General features: G+C 40.2%; 1 protein-coding gene across 1 annotated transcript in view; it reads left to right on the top strand.

The window, feature by feature from the left end:
• Map3k15 (mitogen-activated protein kinase kinase kinase 15) overlaps window positions 1–21,424 on the top strand; it is a 129,455-nt gene that overhangs the window by 43,922 nt on the left and 64,109 nt on the right. The window contains exon 6 of the mRNA XM_059250048.1: window positions 1,339–1,445. Coding sequence (XP_059106031.1) covers window positions 1,339–1,445 — 107 coding nt within the window. The remainder of the gene's footprint in view (window positions 1–1,338; window positions 1,446–21,424) is intronic.

Genomic DNA, 21,424 nt, shown 5'->3' with positions numbered 1-21,424 from the left:
ACTAGAGGTTGTTGATCACAATTCTGTAAATCTGAATGATGGAGAGAGACATCCATTTATGGTCTGGACCAAGAACAGAGTCAGCTACTAAGGAACCCATGGCTTGAGTGACAAACAAATACAGCTACCTGCTTTTAATAACAGGTGGTATTATGCAACAAGAAAATGTGATTGACTTTTCTTGAAGTATTTCTTTTTGATTTTGGTTTTGTTGTTGCTGTTATTTGGAGACAGGGTCTTATGTAGCCCATTAAGTCTTGAACTTGCCATGTAGCTGAAGATGACTTTCAACTCCCAATGCTCCTGCTTTTGCTTTCCCAATGCAGTGATTATAGGTGTGTGCCACCACACCTCTGCTCTTGAAATGTTTCTTTGAGTTGCTGGCTTACTTCTACCCTTCCCTTCCTGAATGCCTTCAGTTCTTAATTTTTCATTGGTAGAACTCTTAAGCCAAAGAAGAGCTGGAAGTTTCCTGGGATATATTGTCTTCTCTTTTCTGAGGCAGTAGCATCAAAGTCTAAAGCCAAGTGTCAGATTCTGTGGGAAGATCTCTGTTGCCTGGCTGGCAGTGAGTTGGCCAATACCAGTAATTCTGAGCCTGGCTAAATGGGTAATTGTTGGTGGCACTGCTAAAATGGAACCTAGTGGAGACATACATGGTAGCAATTTAACACCTGGGGTAATATATGCAGCATTTGGAACAGTAGTTCTCAGCTTGTTGGTATTTGGCATTGTCTGGAAAGACATTCTAACTGTCAAAACTGACTGTGTAAGGCAGGGGTACTAGTGGCTTCTAGTAGGGATGCAGCTATCCATCCAACAATACAGGGACAGCATCCCAGAGTAGAGATGTAAGTCTAGAATATCAACAGTGCTGCAGCTGAGAAATTCTTAGACTAATTTGATTGATTTGGGCAAAATAGGAAGTAGTAAGATGTTTTCTCCATTTGTATTGGAAAGTGACTAAGTTTTCTTGTGTGTATTTATCCAACACATTTTAACACAGTTCTGCTGCTGGTATTAACCCTCCCACACTCAACACATAACATCTTTTTCCTTGTTGCTAGGCTCACTTGTGCTTTTGTTTTTGGATTTAACAAAACTTTTATTGATCCTTTTGTGCCCTCTGGTAGCAGGAATTCCTCTTCTGTCTCATTTATCTTCTTTTTTGATATTTTTCTCTGTATTTGTCAAGGCTACAATTAATTTCACTAACTACTATCTGCAAGGAAAGATTTATCTTTAAATTTGGAGTCTGTCTTATGTTTATAACTATTGAGAAAAATCTATGAAGAACTGTTTCCTCTTTCTCACACTCTGAGACATTTTTGCCAACAGGACTATGATGCAATGGTCAAGCTGGTAGAAACTCTGAAGATGCTGCCTACGTGTGATTTGGCTGATCAGCACAACATTAAATTCCACTATGCATTTGCACTGAATAGGTAAGAATGATTATGTGTAGGGTTTGTGAACATGTGACCTGTTATAGTCTTCTGTTGTCTTTTCGGTATTCATCAGATATGATCCAAGTCATATGCTAACTGCCAAAGGTATGAAAAAACAAGGTACTTTGCCTTTGGAACATATATTCTATGAGATCAGACATGTAAAAAAATCCTAATAGGGCCAGGTGGGGTGGTACACATTTTTATTCCCTACACTTAGGAGGCAGAGGCAGGCAGATATCTGAGTTCAGGCTAGCCTGTTCTAAATAACAATTCCAGGCCAGTCAGGTCTATATAGTGAAACTCTGTTTCAAAAAACAAAGAAATTCTAATAACTTGGGGAGATAATGCAGTTTAATGAATGGTTTGTCCAAAGTGATATAGAAGTATAGCAGAAGGAGAGAGTTGTTCTATTTAGGGGTAGAAAAACTTCTTTGTATTTTCTGGTCTGAGTTTTAAAGAATTAGATCATGGATGGGAGATGGTAGGATGTGGAGGAGAGTAAAAGACCATTCCATTGAGACTGGAGTGTGAGCATAGAATTCTTTTTGCACAAGGTGCATCCAAGTAATAGCCAGTGCAACCAGAACACAAGATGCAAGTGAAGGCAAGTACAGGATATAAGGTTAAGCATAGAGGATGGGATTATATACATGAAAAAGGTATTGCATGGTGGTGGTGGTACATGCCTTTAATCCCAGCACTGTGTCACAGGCACACTTTCATTCTAGGCAGAGGTAGGTGAATCTCTCTGAGTTCTAGGCCAGCCTGGTCTATAGAGCTTGTTCCAGGTCAGCCAGGGATACACAAAGAAACCATGTCTCAAAAAAAAGGAAGAAAGAAAAAGGTATTGATGGTATCTTTTATGTTATGGAGGACTAGCTGAAGCAGTAGGATTGATGTTGCACAATAGATAAAGATGGTGTCTTAGCTAAGGTTTTTATTGCTGCAATGAAACGCCATGACCAAAAAGCAGGTTGGGGAGGAAAGCATTTGTTTGGCTTACACTTCCATGTCACTGTTAATCATGGAAGGAAGTCAGGGCAAGAACTCAAACAGGGCAGGAACCTGGAGGCAGAAGCTGATGCAGAGGCCATGGAGGGGTGCTGCTTAACTTGCTCCTCATGGCTTACTCAGCCTGCTTTCTTATAGAACCTAGGACTACCAGCCCAGGGATGGCACCTTCCACAATGGGCTGGCTCACTCCCATAAATCACTCATTAGGAAAATGCCCTGGGTTCAATACCATACAATGAAGAGGAAGATGAGTTATGTGGTCAGTGGTAAAATTTCCTTCTCAAATCCCTCATGGTATCAGATTTTTTTTAAAAAAAATTATTCATTTTTACATACCAACCGCAGTCCTCCCTCCTACCACCCCCCTCATGACCCTTTATTCGCCATCCACTCCTCCAAAAGGGTTAGGCCTCCCATGGGGAGTCAACAGAGCCTGGTACATTCAGTTGAGGCAGGTCCAAGCCCCTCACCACTGCATCAAGGCTGAGCAAAGCATCCCACCATAGGGAATGGGCTCCAAAAAGCCAGCTCATACGCCAGGGACAGATCTTAGTCCCACTGCCAGGGGCTCCTCAAACAGACCAAGCTACACAACTGTCTCTCACATGCAGAGGGCCTAGTTCAGTCCTATGTAGGCTCCACAGCTGTCGGTCTAGAATTTGTGAGTTCCCACAAGAAGATGCCAGCTGATTTGGTTTTAATGAAAGACCTTATTAGCAGTTCTCCTATGCCAAAATCTGCCACCTGTTACACTGCCATCAAATTTTAGAAGTCTTTGAGAATTTTAAGAAAATATTCTGATTGTCTTTTTCTATATAAGTTTGAATAGATAGCAACCCACTTTATCCATATGTAATGAACCCTGTATCTTGTTCTCTATGTCCATGTGTGTGTGTGTTGTATATCTGCTATATAAGATATGTTCTAATTTAATCTCTTATAATTATATGTTGTAAATTTAATGTACATTCAGTATTTGTTACGCGCAATGCCTCACCCTAGTACCTAGAGGATGACTTAGCATATGGAGGTTGAATAAATACCAATTAATGTGAAAAAAATGCCCTATAGGCTTGCATACAGCCTGATCTTCTGTAGGCATTTTCTCAATTGAGGATTCCTCCTCTTTAATGACTAGCTTGTATCAAGTTGACTAAAAACTAGCCAGTATAGATAGTGTTGGTTTTTTTCCTGTGAGTGTGTATGTGCACGTGTGCATGTGTGTGCATGTGTGTGCATGCATGCATGTGTGTGTGTAACTTAGAAAGTATTGCTTAGAGACTACAAGCCTCAAAAGTAGGTAAATTAGCTAAAATGATGTAGCAAAGAGCCTGCAAATCCAATGATTTAAATAAGATTTGAATTTTCCTCTTGATAGATAGCAGGATAGATTCGAGTGAACTAGGCTGTTAGCACAGTAGCACTGCTCTAGAAATTGCTTTTAGACTTAGCACCCAACTATTTTATAGATTTTGTTATCTCCTAGACCAGTGGTTCTCAACCTGTGGGTCGCAACCCTTTGAGGGGTTGAATGACTTTCATAGGGGTTGTATATCAGCTATCCTGCATATCAGATATTTACATTATGATTCATAACAGTAGCAAAGTTACAGTTATGAAGTAGCAACAGAAATAACTTGGGAGTCAGCATGACATGAGGAACTGTATTAGGTCACAGCATTAGAAAGGCTGAGAACCACTGCCCTAGCATGTTGGCATCATCTGCATAGTTGAAGCTCGTTCACTGCCACTCTTACACTGCAACCGATGGTACAGGGTTAGAGACCAGATGGAAGTGTGAGGCAAGTGATTTCCTCCCTCCCTCTTATTCTTTCAGGAGTTTGTACATTGTATTTTGATCATATTTATCCCCCTTTCCCAACTACCCCCAGATACACCCCTCTTACCTCCCCACTCAAATTTGTATCCCCACTTTTTAAAACCCATCAAGTCCAATTTGTGATGCCTGTGTATTCTTGGTTGTGCAGTCAACCTACTGGGGGCTACACTTTTAAAGACAACTGACTCTCGCTCTCCCTACATTAACAGTTGCTAATAGCTCCTTGAGTAGGGGTGAGACTTCGTGCTCATCTCACCTCTTCATGCTGAGATTTTGTCTGACTTGCACTGGCACAGGTCTTGTGTATGTTGTCACAGCCATTGTGAGTTCATATGTGGAATTACACTGACATGTCTAGAAAACACTCTTTCCTGCAGTCATTCTTTCTGTCCCTCTTCTGCAGTGATCCTGGGACCTCTGGAGGGGGATGGTCCAGTATACATGTTCCATTTAGGGCTGAGTATTCCACAGTCTCTTATTCTTTGTACCTTGATCAGTTGTGGGTGTTTGTTAATCACCATCCACTAGAAACAGAAGTTTCTCTGATGATGGTTGAGAGATGTAGTAATCTGTGGTTATGTTGCTAGGAATCTGTTTAATATTATATTCATCTAGTAGCATAATAGTAGATTACACTCTAGGGCTACAGGTTTTGGGCCTGATAATGGTCCCAAGTATGACTTTCATCTTCTGGACTAGGGCTTAAATCCAGTCAGAAAGTAGTTGTTACTGCCATGATATTCATGACACTATTGCACCACTGGGGATGTCTTTCTGGATCAGGGGTGTGTGTGTGTGTGTGTATAGATACATATATACATGTATATATGTGTGTACATACACATATTATGTGTGCATGTATGTGTACTCAATAAAGAAGGAGTTTAAATGGAGTCACTCTACTAGATACCATAGGCTAACAAATAAAAAGTGCCTTGCTAGGAATGATTTGCTTCTTTTGGAGTTGTTGGCCAGTAAGGTTCCATAGACCCCCAACATTACATGTGATTGCCAGTGCTATTGGTTACCCTACAGATCTTGATGGTAAGACCCTGTTCTGATGATACCACATACTTGATTCATAGAACATGAAGAAATCAAGCTGTTATTCATTTGGAAGCCCCATCCTTGCAGGATAGCTTTCCTAGTGTGGAAAGGTGCTGTGCATGCTACCAGAGGAGAAAAGTAAATGAGGGATTTTCTTTAAAGTGGTATCTTAGTTAGGGTTGCTATTGCTGTGCTGAAACACCATGACTAAAATCAACTTTGGGAGGAAAGGGTTTATTTGAATTACTGTTTATCATTGATGGAAGTCAGGACAGGAACTCAAACAGGGCAAGTACCTGGAGGCGGGAGCTAATGCAGAGGCTATGGAGGAGTGCTGCTTACTGACTTGCTCCTCATGGTTTGCTCAACCTGCTTTCTTTTTTTTTTTGTTTTGTTTTGTTTTGTTTTGTTTTTCGAGACAAGGTTTCTCTGTGTAGCTTTGCGCCTTTCCTGGAACTCACTTGGTAGCCCAGGCTGGCCTCGAACTCACAGAGATCCGCCTGGCTCTGCCTCCCGAGTGCTGGGATTAAAGGCGTGCACCACCACCGCCCGGCTCAACCTGCTTTCTTATAAAACACAGGACCACCAACCAATCCAGGGAGAATATCACCCATAATGGGCTGGGCCCTCCCCCATCAATCACTAATTAAGAAATGTCCTATGGTCCTGCTTACAGCCTGACCTTCTGGAGGCATTTTCTCAGTTGAGGTTCTGTCTTCTCAGATGACTCTAGCTTGTGTCAAGTTGACATAAAATTAGTCAGTACAAGTGAGTTGCTACTTCTTATATTCTGTTGATGTGAACTTAGTTGACTCCATATTGCTGCAAGTGAAGTTGGAAAATGTAGTGTACTGGCTGGGTTTGTATGTCAATTTGACAGAAGCTAGAATCATCTGAGATGGGGGAAACTCAATTAAGAAAATCCTTCCATGAGATCCAGCTGTAAGGCATTTTCTTAATTAGTGATTGATGAGGGAGGGCCCAGCCCATGGTGGGTGATATCATCTCTGTGCTGGTGGTCCTGGGTTCTATAAGAAAGCAGGCTGAGCAAGCCATGAAAGCAAGCAGCATCCCTCCATGGCCTCTGCATGGCCATCAGGTCCTGCATCCAGGATCCTGCCCTGTTTGAGTTCCTGTCCTGATTTCCTTCAGTGATGAACAGCAATGAGAAAGTGTAAGCCAAATACCCTTTCCTCACCAACCTGCTTTTTGACCATGGTGTTTCATTGCAGCAATAGAAACCCTAACTAAGACATGTAGTTTCTAGCTAAGTGGCCATACAAACATGACTACTGTGAATTTGCAGGATAAATAGTTTCAAATTCAACCTCTCAAAATATCAGATGTCTAAATGTCTTAATTCTAATATCTCTCTTCTTCCATTGATAATATATAGAAAAAAGTAAATATTTTAAGAATCACACTGAGATACATTCTTTTCTGCCTCCAGTAAGTAAGCTGTTACTTACATAATTATGTCAGATCAATACAGAAGAGTATTCTGGAAATGTATGCAACTTGGTTTGATAGCTAGGGGCCTGTAGCATGGCCTCATAAGTCTTCCAATGAATGACATCTTCAAGTAAGGAATACATAAAGTAAGTGTTCCAAATGAGCTGAGAATTACTCAGATCATCTGGTTTCCCAGTTTCAGAGGCTATACTTTTCAGCAGCTGTATTAAGCTTCAAATTGCTGACAGACCACTGGCAGCATCTATAAGATAACAACAAAACAGGAGCCCATGTTTTCCCAGAATCTTGTAACCCATGTAAAGTCATGTCTCTTAAATCAAGATAAAATATTACAAGCAGTAAAAATGTGTAGATTTTAAATATATAATTTGATGAACTTGAGAAATGAATATACCCATCTAAACAGCACCCCTGCCAAAATAAAGAACTATCACTCTAGAAGTTTCTTGTTCAGCGTTGTCTACAACCTCTACCTCTCCATAGGCAACCAATGTTGCAACTGCTATGTCCATATATTAGTTTTCCTTGTCCTTAAACTCCGCATAAATAGAATCATACAACACACTCTCTTCTGTGTTTGGCTTCAGGATTTCAACAGCATGTTGATGATATTCATATATGCTGTTGTGTGTATCACTAGCTAGTTTTTTGTTGTGTAGAATATTCCATTGTATAGATATTCCATGATTTATTCATTTTACTGATGATAGGCATTTAGGATGCTCCAGGTTTGGAATGCTAAAATAAATGCCTTTGTAATCATTTATTGTGCATGTTTTTATATAGAAATATACATACACTTATGTTGGACATATATTATATGTGTGTAGTAGATACCAGCAAATAATGATGGAATTTTGATTCATCAAGGGGAAGAGGCATCATAATCTCTCTGAAAATGTGTGTTCTTCTTCATGTTCTTCACCCCAAACCCCAGTGGCTTTTAAATTCAACACTCCAAAGTAGGGGGAGCATCTTAGGAATGAATGCCAGCCTTCATTAAACCTGAGAAAACAAAATCTAATAATTCTGTTCCCTCAATGTAGTGAGCTCCAATTTTAGTAACACTTGCCTCCATGTGATTGATTGTTGACTTAAAAGAATTAAATATGTCATCACTTGTGAAATTCTTGAGGAAATTCCTGGTGCACTATAAGTACTATAAAAATTAGCTTGTTAAGTAAGAACTGGGAGCCATGTAAGTTGCTTGTTGCTATTTTTTAACTAGACAGAATAGAGTGTACCCATTGTCAAATAGTGGATAAAATAATGATTACTGTCCTCTCAAAGGACTGAAAGAATAAAACAGTGTTTGAGATGGAAAATTGAATCTAAAAGTAGATATAACAGTGTGATATGATTCAGAGACAAATGTATTTCCAATCTGGAGGGAGAATATTGCACACGAAACACCAACATCCCTTTTGCTTTCTGGTCTCAAATCTCCTGTCAGATACTGACTCTGTTGAGCCCCAGCAAGGGTCCTTGGTACTGAGAACCTTATTTTTCACACAGTAAGAGTTTCCAATTGCTTCAGCTGTATGCGTAGTCTTGAAGTTCATGTTTCTATTTTAACTTGTCCAGCTGTCAACATCTTTGTAGGATCTGGCTTTGTATACAGTTTTAAGGAAGTTAGCAGTACTACCTTATATGTATAAGGGAAAATAGTGGTGGTGGTGGGGAAGGAGTATTCCTGCATTTCAGTTGACCTTTAACTTTTATGAAGTGAACCAAAACATGACCATAAATTAGTTACTAAAGGTTGGCAGGCATGAATGATGTTTGACCCTCAGATGGCAAGGGCTCCCTGTCAGTGGGAAAGCTAGCTTGAGCCAGTCAGCATTTCCTGGTATCTTCCACTTCACTGCATTCAGAAGCCCATTCAAAGCTACTTGAAGTTTCCACTGAGCAGTTAAACTGCTGGCCTCTCATGGTGTAGAATCCTTTATGAGCAATTTTGTATTTGCTATTGCTTTTATAGACAAGACTTTACTATGTACACTATTGCAGGCATAATTTTCTAACCAAGGATCTAGCCAGTGGGCTGAAAGATGACTATGCTAGACAGTGTTTCATTTTCGTTTTCTATCACTATTATATTAACTGAGAGAAACAACTTAAAGAAGAAAATACATTGTTTAGCTCTCGGCTTCAGAAGTTTTAGACCATAGTACTCAGCTCCATCACTTCTGGGTCAGTGGTGAGGCAGTGTATGGTGGGGATCACATAAAAGAGCAGGGAAACTCACTTCATGGCTGACAGGAGGAAAAGGGAAAGAGGGAGACAAGAAATATCTTTCCAGAACATGCCTCCAGTGACTCACTTACTCCAAGTTTTCACTCCCTCCTAATGATGACATCATATTATGAATCTGTGAACAGAATGACTAGATCAGCGCCCTCAGGATCTAGTCATTTCCCAAAGATTCATCAGCTGGCAACTAAGCCCCTAATATATGGCCCCAATGGGGATATTTCATATCTAAACTATAACATTCTACCTCTACCCCCCTAAAAGCTCATGTCTGTCTCATAATACAAAATGCATTCAATTTATTTCCAAGAGTCCCTATAATCTTGACAGTTCTGGCAGTGTTAAAAAGTCCAAGCCCAAAGTCTCTTTGAAGACTAAAGGTAAACTATTAGTTGTGAACCTCTGTAAAATGTAGTAAGCATGCTGTTTACATTCCACATTCAAAGGCACAGAAAAAATTCCAGTCCCAAAAGGAGAAATGGGGCCAAAGAAAAGAGGAATGGAACAAAAGAAAGACTAGAACCCAGTAGGACAAACCTTAAATCCTGTAGATCCATGTCTAGCATCCATGACATGTGGTGCCATTATGTGAGCTCTAGGTGGGTTAGGGTTGTCCTGTTGCTATGACCTTGCTGTTTGCAACCTATATGTGGACTTTTGGGCTGGCCCTGCTCACCCCCTGCAGCTTTCTTTAAATGTTCAATTTTCTGGTATCCATAGAAGTTGTATCTGCACAGCTTTATACATTGCCCTTTAGGTGTTGCCTGCAGGGATCTTGATCCTGCCACACATTGCCTATCCCCCCTACCCAGGCTTTCTTTTGAATTCTGGGTAAAGCCTCATGACCTCATAACTCTTGTTTTCTGTATCCTTGTAAAAACAGTATCTTATAAGCAACATCCAGGTCTGTTTCCAGCTTAAGCAGTATCTGTGCCCCCTTGGACTATAGCTTCAGTGGCCTATAAGTGCTTGGATGAGTGAACATGGAGAAACACTTTCCAAATGGCCTTATGCCAGCAGAGAGCCCTAGAGCTCTTTTTTCAAAGAAAAATCTTTCAAGTTAGTTAATCTTTATACCCTTGAGCCTGCAACGACCAGGTCTTGGTCATTCCTGAAGATATTTAAGGTATCTTTCCTATGTCCTGATGCAAAATAGTTGGCTTCTTTTAAAGGTCCAGATTTCTTCCCTGGCCCCAACATTAGCTGTTGCTTTTCTGCTCAACTTGCAAATATCCAAATCTTTCTGCTTCCAATTCTCATTGTAAACTTGGCTAGAAGCAGGCAATGAGATAGATGCCACAATCCAAATGACTGCTTCCCTTGAACTTTCCTGCCAAGTTTAGTAGTTTACCACCTTTTTTATTCTATTTTTTGTATATGAGTGTTTTTCCTGCATGTATGTCTGTGTACCACTTGCATGCCTTGTACCTGTGGAGGCCAGAAGAAGCACAGATACCCTGGAATTGGAGTCACAGAGGTTGTGAGCCACCATGTGGGTGCTGGTAAATTGAACCCGTCTTTTGAAAGAACAGCAGATACTCTTAACCACTGAGCCATCTCATCTCTCCAGCCCAATCTATCACCTTTAAATTGATCCTACTATAAAATCTCAAGACACTGTAGACAGGTTCTATTTCATGATACTATAGCATGAATATCCTCTACTCTAATTTCCAATAGAGTTCTTGTTCCCATCTGAAATATCATAAGCACAATCTTTTTTTTCACATTTTTATTAAGAAAATTTTTTCATTCATGTTACACACCAAAGATCCCCCTCTTCCCTCCTCCTGCCCCCCCAACCTCCCCTCCCAACCCATCCCCCACTCCCTCCCACAAGAAAGTAAGGCCTCCCATGTGGAGGCACATTCAGTAGAGGCAAGTCCAAGCCCCTCCCCCTGCCTCAAGGCTGCACAAGGTGTCCCATCATAGGTAGTGGGCTCCACACAAAGCCTGCTCATGCACCAGAGATGGATTCTGATCCTACCACCAGGAGGCCTCCCAAGCAGATCAAGCTATACAACTGTCTCACCATGCAAAGGGCCTAGTCCAGTCCCATGTAGGCTCCACAGCCATTATTGATCCAACTTTAATGAGTTCCCTCTAGATTGGTTTGGTCGTCCCTGCATATTTCCCTATCATGATCCTGATGCACTTGCATAAGCATAATCTTTACTGTCTGCAGTTTATTAGCCTTCTGGTCTTCTGAGCTCTAGAATCACCCTTCCATGATTCTGTTATTCTGATTGTAACCAAATCAAACTTTGCTTACAGCTTTCTAGCTTATATCTCCAGATGTTTTCAAACTCCTAAGGAAACCAATTCCAAAGGCTTCTGAACTACATTATTAGGTAAACCTATAGTTCCTCCCTACTCCTTGGCACCATAAATCTGTATTTGTCAATGTTCTCTACAGGAGAAGAGCCAATAGGTTCTCTATGTGTGTATGTATGTATATATGTGTTTAAGTACATTATACATTGTATATAATTGTAAAGGATAATTTAATACATTGACTTATACATTTGAAAGCTATATAGTCTAACAACGGCCATCTGTACTATAATGGAAAGTCCGAGAACCTGGCAGTTTCTCAGTCCAAGAAGCTAGAAGTCTCAGCAGAATAAGAGAAACTAATGATTCATTCCCAGTCCAAGGTTACAGGTATGGAAGCTCTTGTAGCGTTGCTGATGTGAGTCTACATTGAAAGGCTGAAGAACCTGGGGTCTAATGACCACACAGGCAATTGAGGCAGCAGCAGTAGACTTGTTTGGGAAAAAGTGGAGCTTGCATGTGGTGACTCTTTTCCCCTCTTTTCTATCTGGGTCCACATTCAGGCCAGATCTTTGGTTACTGTCCCTGGAAATGGAGGGATGGGATAATTGATTACATTAACTTAATCTGGCATACATCAGAGGGACACTAATCTTACTCAGAACCTGTAGAAGCCATCTCAGCTTCTGGGCTCCCCAGCCAGGTCATTGTTTAAGTGAAAGGACATTTTGTCCGGGAGAGTTGTGTGGGCTTGTCATCTCTGGAGTAGCCATCAGCCTCCTTTTCTCTCTTCTGTTCATATTCACTATTCAGTGTAACCATCTCCTTTCTATGGTTCTATAAATAGCCATTCTGTGTTACATGCTTGTCATAAGTAGAAAAATGCTGTCTTCCAATTGTCATAGTACATTGTCTTCAGGTACCTAGAAGCAAAGATATTTGTTATTGCTTTCCTACAAATGATGAGAACCATAATCACTGCCAACTTAGAATTATATAATTCCAACTTTTTATTTTATATTATATTAGTTTACCAGAGAGGAAGTTTTGTTTTTGTTTTGCCTCCGGAATTGTCTAAAAGCCAACTTAGAAGAAACACAGAAAATTAATATAATTTTAGTGTATTTTTCAGACAGACAAATCTGAGTTTGAATTACAGCACCAATACTTAAGTCTTATGATCAGTGACAAAGCATTTTTTTCCTTGTCAAGTTAAGTTTCTTTGGCTACATAGTTAGTAGGTCAGCTTGATTTATATGAGAACCTATCTCAAAGATAGATAGATAGATAGATAGATAGATAGATAATGCATACATACATACAGTTTTAAAAGATGAATTTAGAAGGTATCTCTTACTTGAAATGTTTGGGGCTAGAGTATTTTTCTTGTTTTTAGGCCCCCCCCCCCAGATTTTAGAATAGTTACAGACCTTACCAGTTGAATACTCTCATCAAAAATATGAAATTTGGGGCGGAGAGATGACCCAGCAGTCAAAAGCTCTGACTGAGCTGTTTTTCCAGAGAACCTTGGTGTGAATCCCAGCACCCACATGACTCAGAACAGTCTATAACTCTAGTCCCAGAGGATCTGATGCCCTTTTCTTCCATCCTTGAACACTATATGCACAAGGTGCAAAGACAAATTCAAGCAAAACATCCATACACATAAAAATTAATTTTTTTTTAGAAATCTGAATGTCCAAATATGATACTCTCAAAATTTTTGGATTTTTAGATACTCAACCTGAATTACTTGGAATAGTAATGGCATGAAGCAGGTGCTTATCTATGGCTATTAATATCACTGTGTAATTTGATCTTTCAGTTTACCAGACTTCAGTGATAACTTCTGATCACTTCCAAGTGTCAAAACAATTGACAAAATGCAGAGATTAACACCAAAGAAGATACTTACCTTCAGCTTTGGAGGAAATTCATAAGGAGAAGCTTATAGCTATGTTGTTACCACAGAATATTGTTGGAGCAAGCATGTGCTCTCTAAGATAACTGTTGTTAGTTAGCATACAAAGTAGTGGATTATAGAATTTTCATACTTTGTTTTTGTCATCTTCCCACAGTAGTCCCTCCTCTGCTTTCAAGGAAGATGACTATTTTGAATAGGACAAGGTTTATTTAAATGCCAGTGTTGGAAGAAAAAAGGAGTAGTAATATGTTTGGTGATTTCATAGTTAATTACAATATGTGTTTCAGCCTTGGTATGATTGACATTTGGGCTCAATAATTCTCTGTAATTGGAGCTATCCATAATCTTTACCTACTAGGTATCAAGAACTTACTGCCTCTAGATGAAGCAATTTAAAATGTCTCCAGACATTGACAAATGGCCCACGGGAAACAAGAACTTTGCTAGTTGAGTGCACTGTTCTATAGGGAGGCTTTTCAGGATGTGCAAAGAGCACCTACTTTGACATTTGAATTGCAATACCTTGACAACGTAAATTCAGTTTGCTCATCTGTAAACTGGATTGATGATGCCTGTAGTGAGCATTAAATGAGATAGCCATATGTAGGTATCCTGTACAGCCATAGCATCTGGAAAACAGTTCATTAAAGTTCAGTCCTGCCTTCATTTATCCCACATTTATACTTCTTAGGTAAAATTGAGCGTTAACTTAGTGGCATACAAAATTACTGTAGTATCAACACAGTAAGTGCCACATGATTTAGTGGATTAGCATGTAGGAATTAAGGGTTGTTCAAAGTAGACAAGAACTATTTGTAAACTATTTGTAGATCTCTGGGAAAAGGCAGTTCAGTTCAGGCACCCTCTCCACTATTGCTAGTAGTCCAGGCTGGGGTCATTCTTGGGAATTCCTGGCAACTAACCTAGTACCGGGGTTCTCTCTATCCCTATGATAGCTCTCTCTATCATGGTATCTCTTTCATTGCTTTCCCCCTCCATCCCTGTTCCAGCTCAACCATCCCATTCCTTTATGTTCTCATCCCCTACCCCCTAACCTCCATTGCCCACCCCTCCTCCCCAGTTCACTCATGGAGATGTCATCTATTTCCCCTTCCCAGGGCAGTCCATGCATCCCTCTTTGGGTCTTCCCTGTTAGTTAGCTTCTGTGGAGTTGTGGGTTGTTGCCTGATTACCCTTTGTTTTATATCTAGTATCCACTTATGAGTAGGTGACTTTACTTCTTCTTGTTCTAGAACTTTCAGGTGTGCTGTTAAGTCACTAGTGTGAGATTTCTCCAACTTCTTTATGTGGACATTTAGTGCTATGAATTTTCCTCTTAGCACTGCTTTCATGGTGTCCCATAAGTTGGGGTATGTAGTACATTCATTTTCATTGAACTCCAGGAAGTCTTTAATTTCTTTATTTCTTCCTTGACACATTGATGTTTCAGTTGAGCATTATTCAGTTTCCATGAGATTGTATGCTTTCTGTAATTTTTGTTGTTGTTGAAATCTAACTTTAAGCAATGGTGGTCTGATGGAATATAGGAGGTTATTCCAATTTTTTTGTATCTGTTGAGATTTGCTTTGTGACCGAGTATGTGGTCTATTTTAGAGAAAGTTCTATGAGGTTCTGAGAAGTTTGATGTGTGATTTAAGCTTTAGTAATGTTTCCTTTACATATGTGGGTGCCCTTGTATTTAGGGCATAAATGTTCAGAATTGAAATTTCATCTTGGTGGATCTTTCCTATGATAAGTATGTAATGTGCTTCTCCATCTCTTTTGATTGATTTTAGTTTGAAGTCTATTTTGTTAGATATTAGGATAGCTACACCAGCTTGCTTCTTAAGTCCATTTGATTGGAAAGACTTTTCCCAGCCTTTTACTCTGAGGTAGTGTCTGTCTTTGAAGTTGAGGTGTGTTTCTTGTATACAGCAGAAAGATAAGTCCTGCTTTTGTATCCATTCTGTTAGCCTGTGCCTTTTTATAGGTGAATTAAGTCCATTGATATTAAGGGATATTAATGACCAGTGATTGTTAATTACTTTTATCTTTTGGTGGTAATGTGTGTGTATTTCTCTTCTTTGGGATTCACTGATGTGGGGTTATCTATTTCCTGTGTTTTTGTGGGTATATCTGACTTCCTTAGGTTGGAATTTTTCTTCTAGTGCTTTCTGTAGGGTTGGATTTGTGGATAGGGATTGTTTAAATCTGGTTTTGTCTTGGAATGTCTTGTTTACTCCGTTTATGGTGATTGAAAGTTTTGCTGGGTATATTAGTCTAGGCTGGCATCCATGGTGTCTTAGTGTCTGCATTACATCTGTCCAGGACCTTCTGGCTTTCAAAGTCTCTATTGAGAATTCAGGTGTTATTCTGATGGATCTGCCTTTATAGGTCACTTGACCTTTTTCCTTTGCTGCTCTTAATATTCTTTCTTTATTCTGTATGTTTAGTGGTTTAATTATTATGTAGCAAGGGGACTTCTTTTGGTGGTCTAGCCTATCTGGTGTTCTATAAGCTTCTTGTATCTTCATAGATATTTCCTTCTTTAAGTTGGAGAAGTTTTCTTCCATGCTTTTGTTGAATATATTTTCTGTGCCTTTGAGTTGGTATTCTTCTCCTCCTTCTATCCCTATTATTCTTAGGTTTGGCCTTTTCATGGTGTCCCAGATTTCCTGGACATTTTGTGTTATGACTTTTTTGGCTTTGGTGTTTTCTTTGACTGACGAATCTATCTCCTCTATTGTATCCTCTACACCAGAGATCCTCTCTTCCATCTCTTGTATTCTGTTGGTTATGCTTGCATCTGTGTTTCCTGTTCATTTACTCAGGTTTTGTATTTCCAGCATTCCTTCTTTTTTTTTTTTTTTTTTTTGGGGGGTTTTCGAGACAGAGTTTCTCTGTGTAGCTTTGCGCCTTTCCTGGGACTCACTTGGTAGCCCAGGCTGGCCTCGAACTCACAGAGATCCGCCTGGCTCTGCCTCCCAAGTGCTGGGATTAAAGGCGTGCGCCACCACCGCCCGGCTCCAGCATTCCTTCTATTTGTGTCTTCTTCATTGTTTCTATTTCAATTTTCAGATCTTGAACTGTTTCCTTCACATGTGTAATTGCTTTTTCATGGTTTTCTTGGCTTTCTTTAAGGGATTTATTGATTCTTCCATTTTTTGTTTGTCTTTTCCTCAATTTCTTTAAGGAAATTTTTCATTTTTTTCTTATTTTTAAGGTCGCTTTCTTCTGCTTCTACATTTTGATGTTCAGGTCTTGCTGTTGGAGGAGGGCTAGGTTCTGATGATGCCATATTGCTCTTTATGTTGTTGTATTTTTGCATTAACATCTGCCCATCTCTTCCTCTAATAGGTGCAAGAGGTGCCTGTGTCTGAGCGAGTTGTTATTGGTCCACTTTGTGCTTGTTGCATCTGTGTCTCAGGGGGCCCCTCTGGGTCCAGCCTTAGCTCTTGGCCTAATTGGAGCTGGCAGATTCTGTATCTCAGGGAGCTGCTCTTGACCCAATTCAAGATAGCTGATTCTGTGACTCAGGGAGTCGCTCTTGGTCTTATCAGGGCTCTTGGTCCAGTCAGAGCTGGTAGATTCTGTGTCTCAGGAAGCCTTTCTTGGTCCAGTGAGAGCTGGCAGATTCTGTGTCTCAGGAAGCCACTCTTGGTCCAACAAGAGCTAGTGGACTCTTGGTCCAATGGGAGCTGGTAGATTCCTTGTCTCAGGAAGTTACTGGGGTCACAGGCAGATAGGTATTGAGGTAGGGCATGGGTCTTGTAGATTGCAGGGTCTAATGGGGGGTTTTGGTGAGGGAGCCTGGTCTTGGGAGTTTTCCCTGCTGGCCAGCAACTGGGGCAGAGTTGGGTGGGGGTTCCAAGGGACCGGCTGTGTCCCAGGGCCTGGGTCCCAGAGGCCAGTAAAGGAGTTTTAAAGAGTAGTTATCTTTACTACTTAACACCAGTCTTTCTAATAAGATTTAGAATATGTTTTTTTGTGTTTATTTTTTTTTATCTTGTACATTTTGGAGAAAAATAACTTCTCACCTTCTCCAGTGGCTTAAGGTGTTTTTTTTTTAACTTATAACATTAGAGTCAGATATAAGAGACTTTGTGTTAACACATCTTTCTTCTTGTTTTTTTTTTAATTAATTTTAGGTTACTTTAACTTTTTTACTGTTGTTTTTTTTTTTTGGTTTTTTTTTTTTTTTTTTGGTTTTTCGAGACAGGGTTTCTCTGTGTAGCTTTGCGCCTTTCCTGGAACTCACTTGGTAGCCCAGGCTGGCCTCAAACTCACAGAGATCCACCTGGCTCTGCCTCCCAAGTGCTGGGATTAAAGGCATGCACCACCACCGCCCGGCTTACTGTTGTTTTTTTTTAATAATGATTAAAAATTAGCACACAGAGTAATAGATTTAATTACAGTATTTTCAATTTTTTTAAGATTATAATATAACATTCTATTTTGCTTATCTCTCCACTATTTTTCCTTGTCCTTCCCCCTGCTGTTCTTTCTTCCCCCTGATACTCCCTTCTGCTTTCATGTTACAAATACATATATATATATATATATTAAATCTTAGACTCTGCATAGGAAAGAAAACATGATATTTACCTTTGATTTAACAAATCTTTCATCTTTGAACCTCAATATCCATAAAATTCCAGTGATACAGCATTACTAGTCAATCACTTCCTTGGTGCTTTAAGTTTCATGGTAGTAAGTATTGGCAGCTACCTAAGATTCAGATATTGTTTAAGAGCCAAGACATTATTTGTTTTTTGGGTTTTTTTGTTTGTTTGTTTTTTGTCATTCTTTAATTTATTTATTAAGAGATTTTCTATTCATTTTACATACCAACCACAAGTTCCCCTGTCCTCCCTCCTTCCACCCCCCAGCCTTCCCCCCAACCCATCCCCCTATTCCCACCTCCTCCAAGGCAAGTTCTCCCATGGGGAGTCAGCAGAGCCTGGTACATTCAGTTGAGGCAGGCCCAAGCTCCTCCTCCCTGCACCAAGGCTGCACAAGGTGTCTTACCGTGGGCACTAGGCTCCAAAAAGCCAGTTTATGCACTAGGGACAGGTCCCAATCCCACTGCCTGGAGGCCCCCTAAACAGTTCAAGCTAAGCAACTCTCTCACCTATCCAAAGGGCCTAGTCCAGTACCAGGGTGGCTCCTCAGCTATTGGTCTACAGTTCATGTGTTTCCACTAGTTTGGCTAGTTGTCTCTGTACTTTTTCCCATCATGGTCTTGATGTCCCTTGCTCATAGAATTCCCCCTCTCTCTCATCAATTGAACTCCTGGAGCTCAGCCTGGCACCCGGCCATGAATATCTGCATCTGCTTCGATCAGTCACTGGATGAGGGCTCTATGATGACAGTTAGGGTATTCAGCCATCTGATTACCAGAGTAGGGCAGTTCGGGCACCCTCTCAAGTATTGCCAGTAGTCTATGGTGGGGTCATCCTTGTGGATTCCTGGGAACTTCCCTAGCACTCTGTTTCATAGTTCCACGATGTCTTCATTTATCATGGTATCTCTTTCCTTGCTCTCCCACTCTGTTCATGTCCCAGCTTGAACCTCCCATTCCCCTATGTTCTCATCCCCCATCCCTTGTCCTCCATTAGCCTCCCTGGCCCCCAGATTGCTCATGTGATCTCATCTATTTCTCCTTTGCTGGGCGATCCATGCATCCTTCCTAGGGTCCTCCTTACTAGCTAGCCTCCCTGGAGCTGTGAGTTGCAGTCTTGTTATCCTTTGCTTTACATCTAGTATCCACTTATGAATGAGTACATACTATGTTTGTCCTTCTGAGTCTGGGTTACCTCACTCAGGATGATATTTTCTAGTTCCATCCATTTGCCTGCAAATTTCATGATGTCATTGTTTTTCTCTGCTGAGTAGTACTGCATTGTGTATATGTACCACATTTTCTTTATCCATTCTTCAGTTGAGGGGCATCTGGGTTGTTTCCAGGTTCTGGCTATTACAAATAATGCTGCTATGAACATAGTTGAGCATGTGTCCTTGTGGTATGATTGAGCATTCCTTAGATATATGCCCAAGAGTGGGATAGCTGGGTCTTGAGGAAGATTGATTCCCAATTTTCTGAGAAACCACCATACTGATTTCCAAAGTGGCTGTACAAGTTTGCATTCCCACCTACAGTGGAGGAGTATTCCCCTTGTTCCACATCCTCTCCAACATAAGCTGTCTTCAGTGTTTTTGATCTTAGCCATTCTGACAGTTGTAAGATGGTATCTCAGAGTTGTTTTGATTTGCATATCCCTGATGCCAAGACATTATTTGTAATACATTTTAATATATAAAATAAACCATTAATTATTAACCATTTGTCTTAATCATGATCTATTACTGTGAAGAAACACTATGACCAAGGCAACTATTATAAGAGAAAGTATTTAATTGGGAGGTTGCTTACAGTTTCAGAGGTTTAGTCCATTATCATCATGGTGGGAAGCATGGCAGCATGCAGGCAGGTGCTGGAGCAGTAGCTGAAAGCTACATCCTGAGCTATAGGTAGAGAGAGAGAGGCAGAGACTGACTGACTGGCTGGCTGGATTTGGCATGGGTTTTTGAAACCTCAAAGGCCACCCCCAGTGATGCCCTTCCTTCAACAAAGCCATACCTATTTTAACAAGGCCATACCTCCTAATCCTTGTAATCCTTCTTAAATAGTGCAACTCCCTGGTGACTAAGCATTCAAATATATGGGGGGGGCATTCTTATTCAAACCACCATACCATTCCTTGAGGAAGTCTAATCTGTAGGTTGCTAGCAAGTCCTCCACTTGGCATTAAATGGGCAGCATGTGGACATTCTCTATAGATATTTAAGTCCAAGTTCCTATATTGAATCTGGAAGAGCAAATTGTAAGTCTGCATTTATACCTGGGGAAGTCACATTCTCATCTTCTGCCCAATGATTCCATGCACATTTAAAAAGAAAAAGCCTCATTTATAGGAACTACTGAGATTTTCCTGTAGAACAGCCTTTCTTATGTCTCAGAGTGTATATTAAGAAATTTCACATGCATTCATTTCTTTTGATATTGCTCTTGAAATAGGACATGAAAGAATCAGGGAAGCAGGTTTGCAGATTTACCAGGACACATTTCTGAAGGGACATAAGAACCATCAAATCAATCCTGTGCATCTCCTTTCTGAGTTCAATATTTAGGCTAAATATTGTCAGTATCATAGTTTCAGGTAGTGCTTTACAGAAGACTCCAGTGCTTGGGTATGTGTGAATAAAGCATTTCTAGTTTAACACAGCTGTCTCTAAAGCAATATGTGTTATGGGAGCTGTCAAAAAAGACATATTTGTGTGGTAGGGAATGATTTTATTTGGAAGTTAGGTAACTATATTCTACCTCCACTTTGTTGATGTCTACCCAGGCACCTGTAAGCAAGTCATGTGACTTCTCAGGAATTAGAGAAGAGTGACAGTAAAATGGCTCAGCAGGTAAAGGTACTTACTGCCAAACCTTACCACTGAAATTCAATGTCCAGGACCCATATGGTAGAAAAAGGAAACTAATTCCCCCAAATTGACCTCCACATGGATGCTGTGGCATATTTACATACATACATGCATGCACATACCTGCATGAATGCACAATGAGTGTAGTAAAAATGTAAAAGGAGAATGGGTTATATGTTGCATACAAGCCTTTTGGTTGTACTCAGTGCACAGTTGCAAGATCACCTGGCACTACCCCAAATATTTCAGTAATTGGTGTTGACCAGATGAAAGGAAGGCTCCAACTATAATGATCAGTTTAGTTAAACCTGAATGAAAGGACTCATTTATGATAGAAATAGGTGGCTGCTGAGGAAGGTTGGTACTAGAGATTGAGGACTACATACTTATGAGGGATTTGGATTTTGTTCTGTAGATACTAGAGTGTTTCTGATAATTAAGCAGGGCACCCATATGAGCCACTATCTGTATAGTTTTATCTTTAAGCAGGTCACCAACCTTTTCTGAACTCATTAGTCCTCTTTAAAACAAAGCAACAACAAAAAGAGTTGGATCAGATGATCTTAAATATTGCTTTATTTTAAAAATTTCCATGAGTTTGTAACATGAAGCGGCAAATTTTATTAAATAATCATAGCTTTTTTGAGACCTTGC

This window comes from Peromyscus eremicus, chromosome X (genome assembly GCF_949786415.1).
Source record: "Peromyscus eremicus chromosome X, PerEre_H2_v1, whole genome shotgun sequence".
Lineage (NCBI taxonomy): Eukaryota > Metazoa > Chordata > Mammalia > Rodentia > Cricetidae > Peromyscus > Peromyscus eremicus.
Note: the sequence above shows the minus strand (reverse complement) of the source record. Positions and strands in the feature narration are given on the sequence as shown.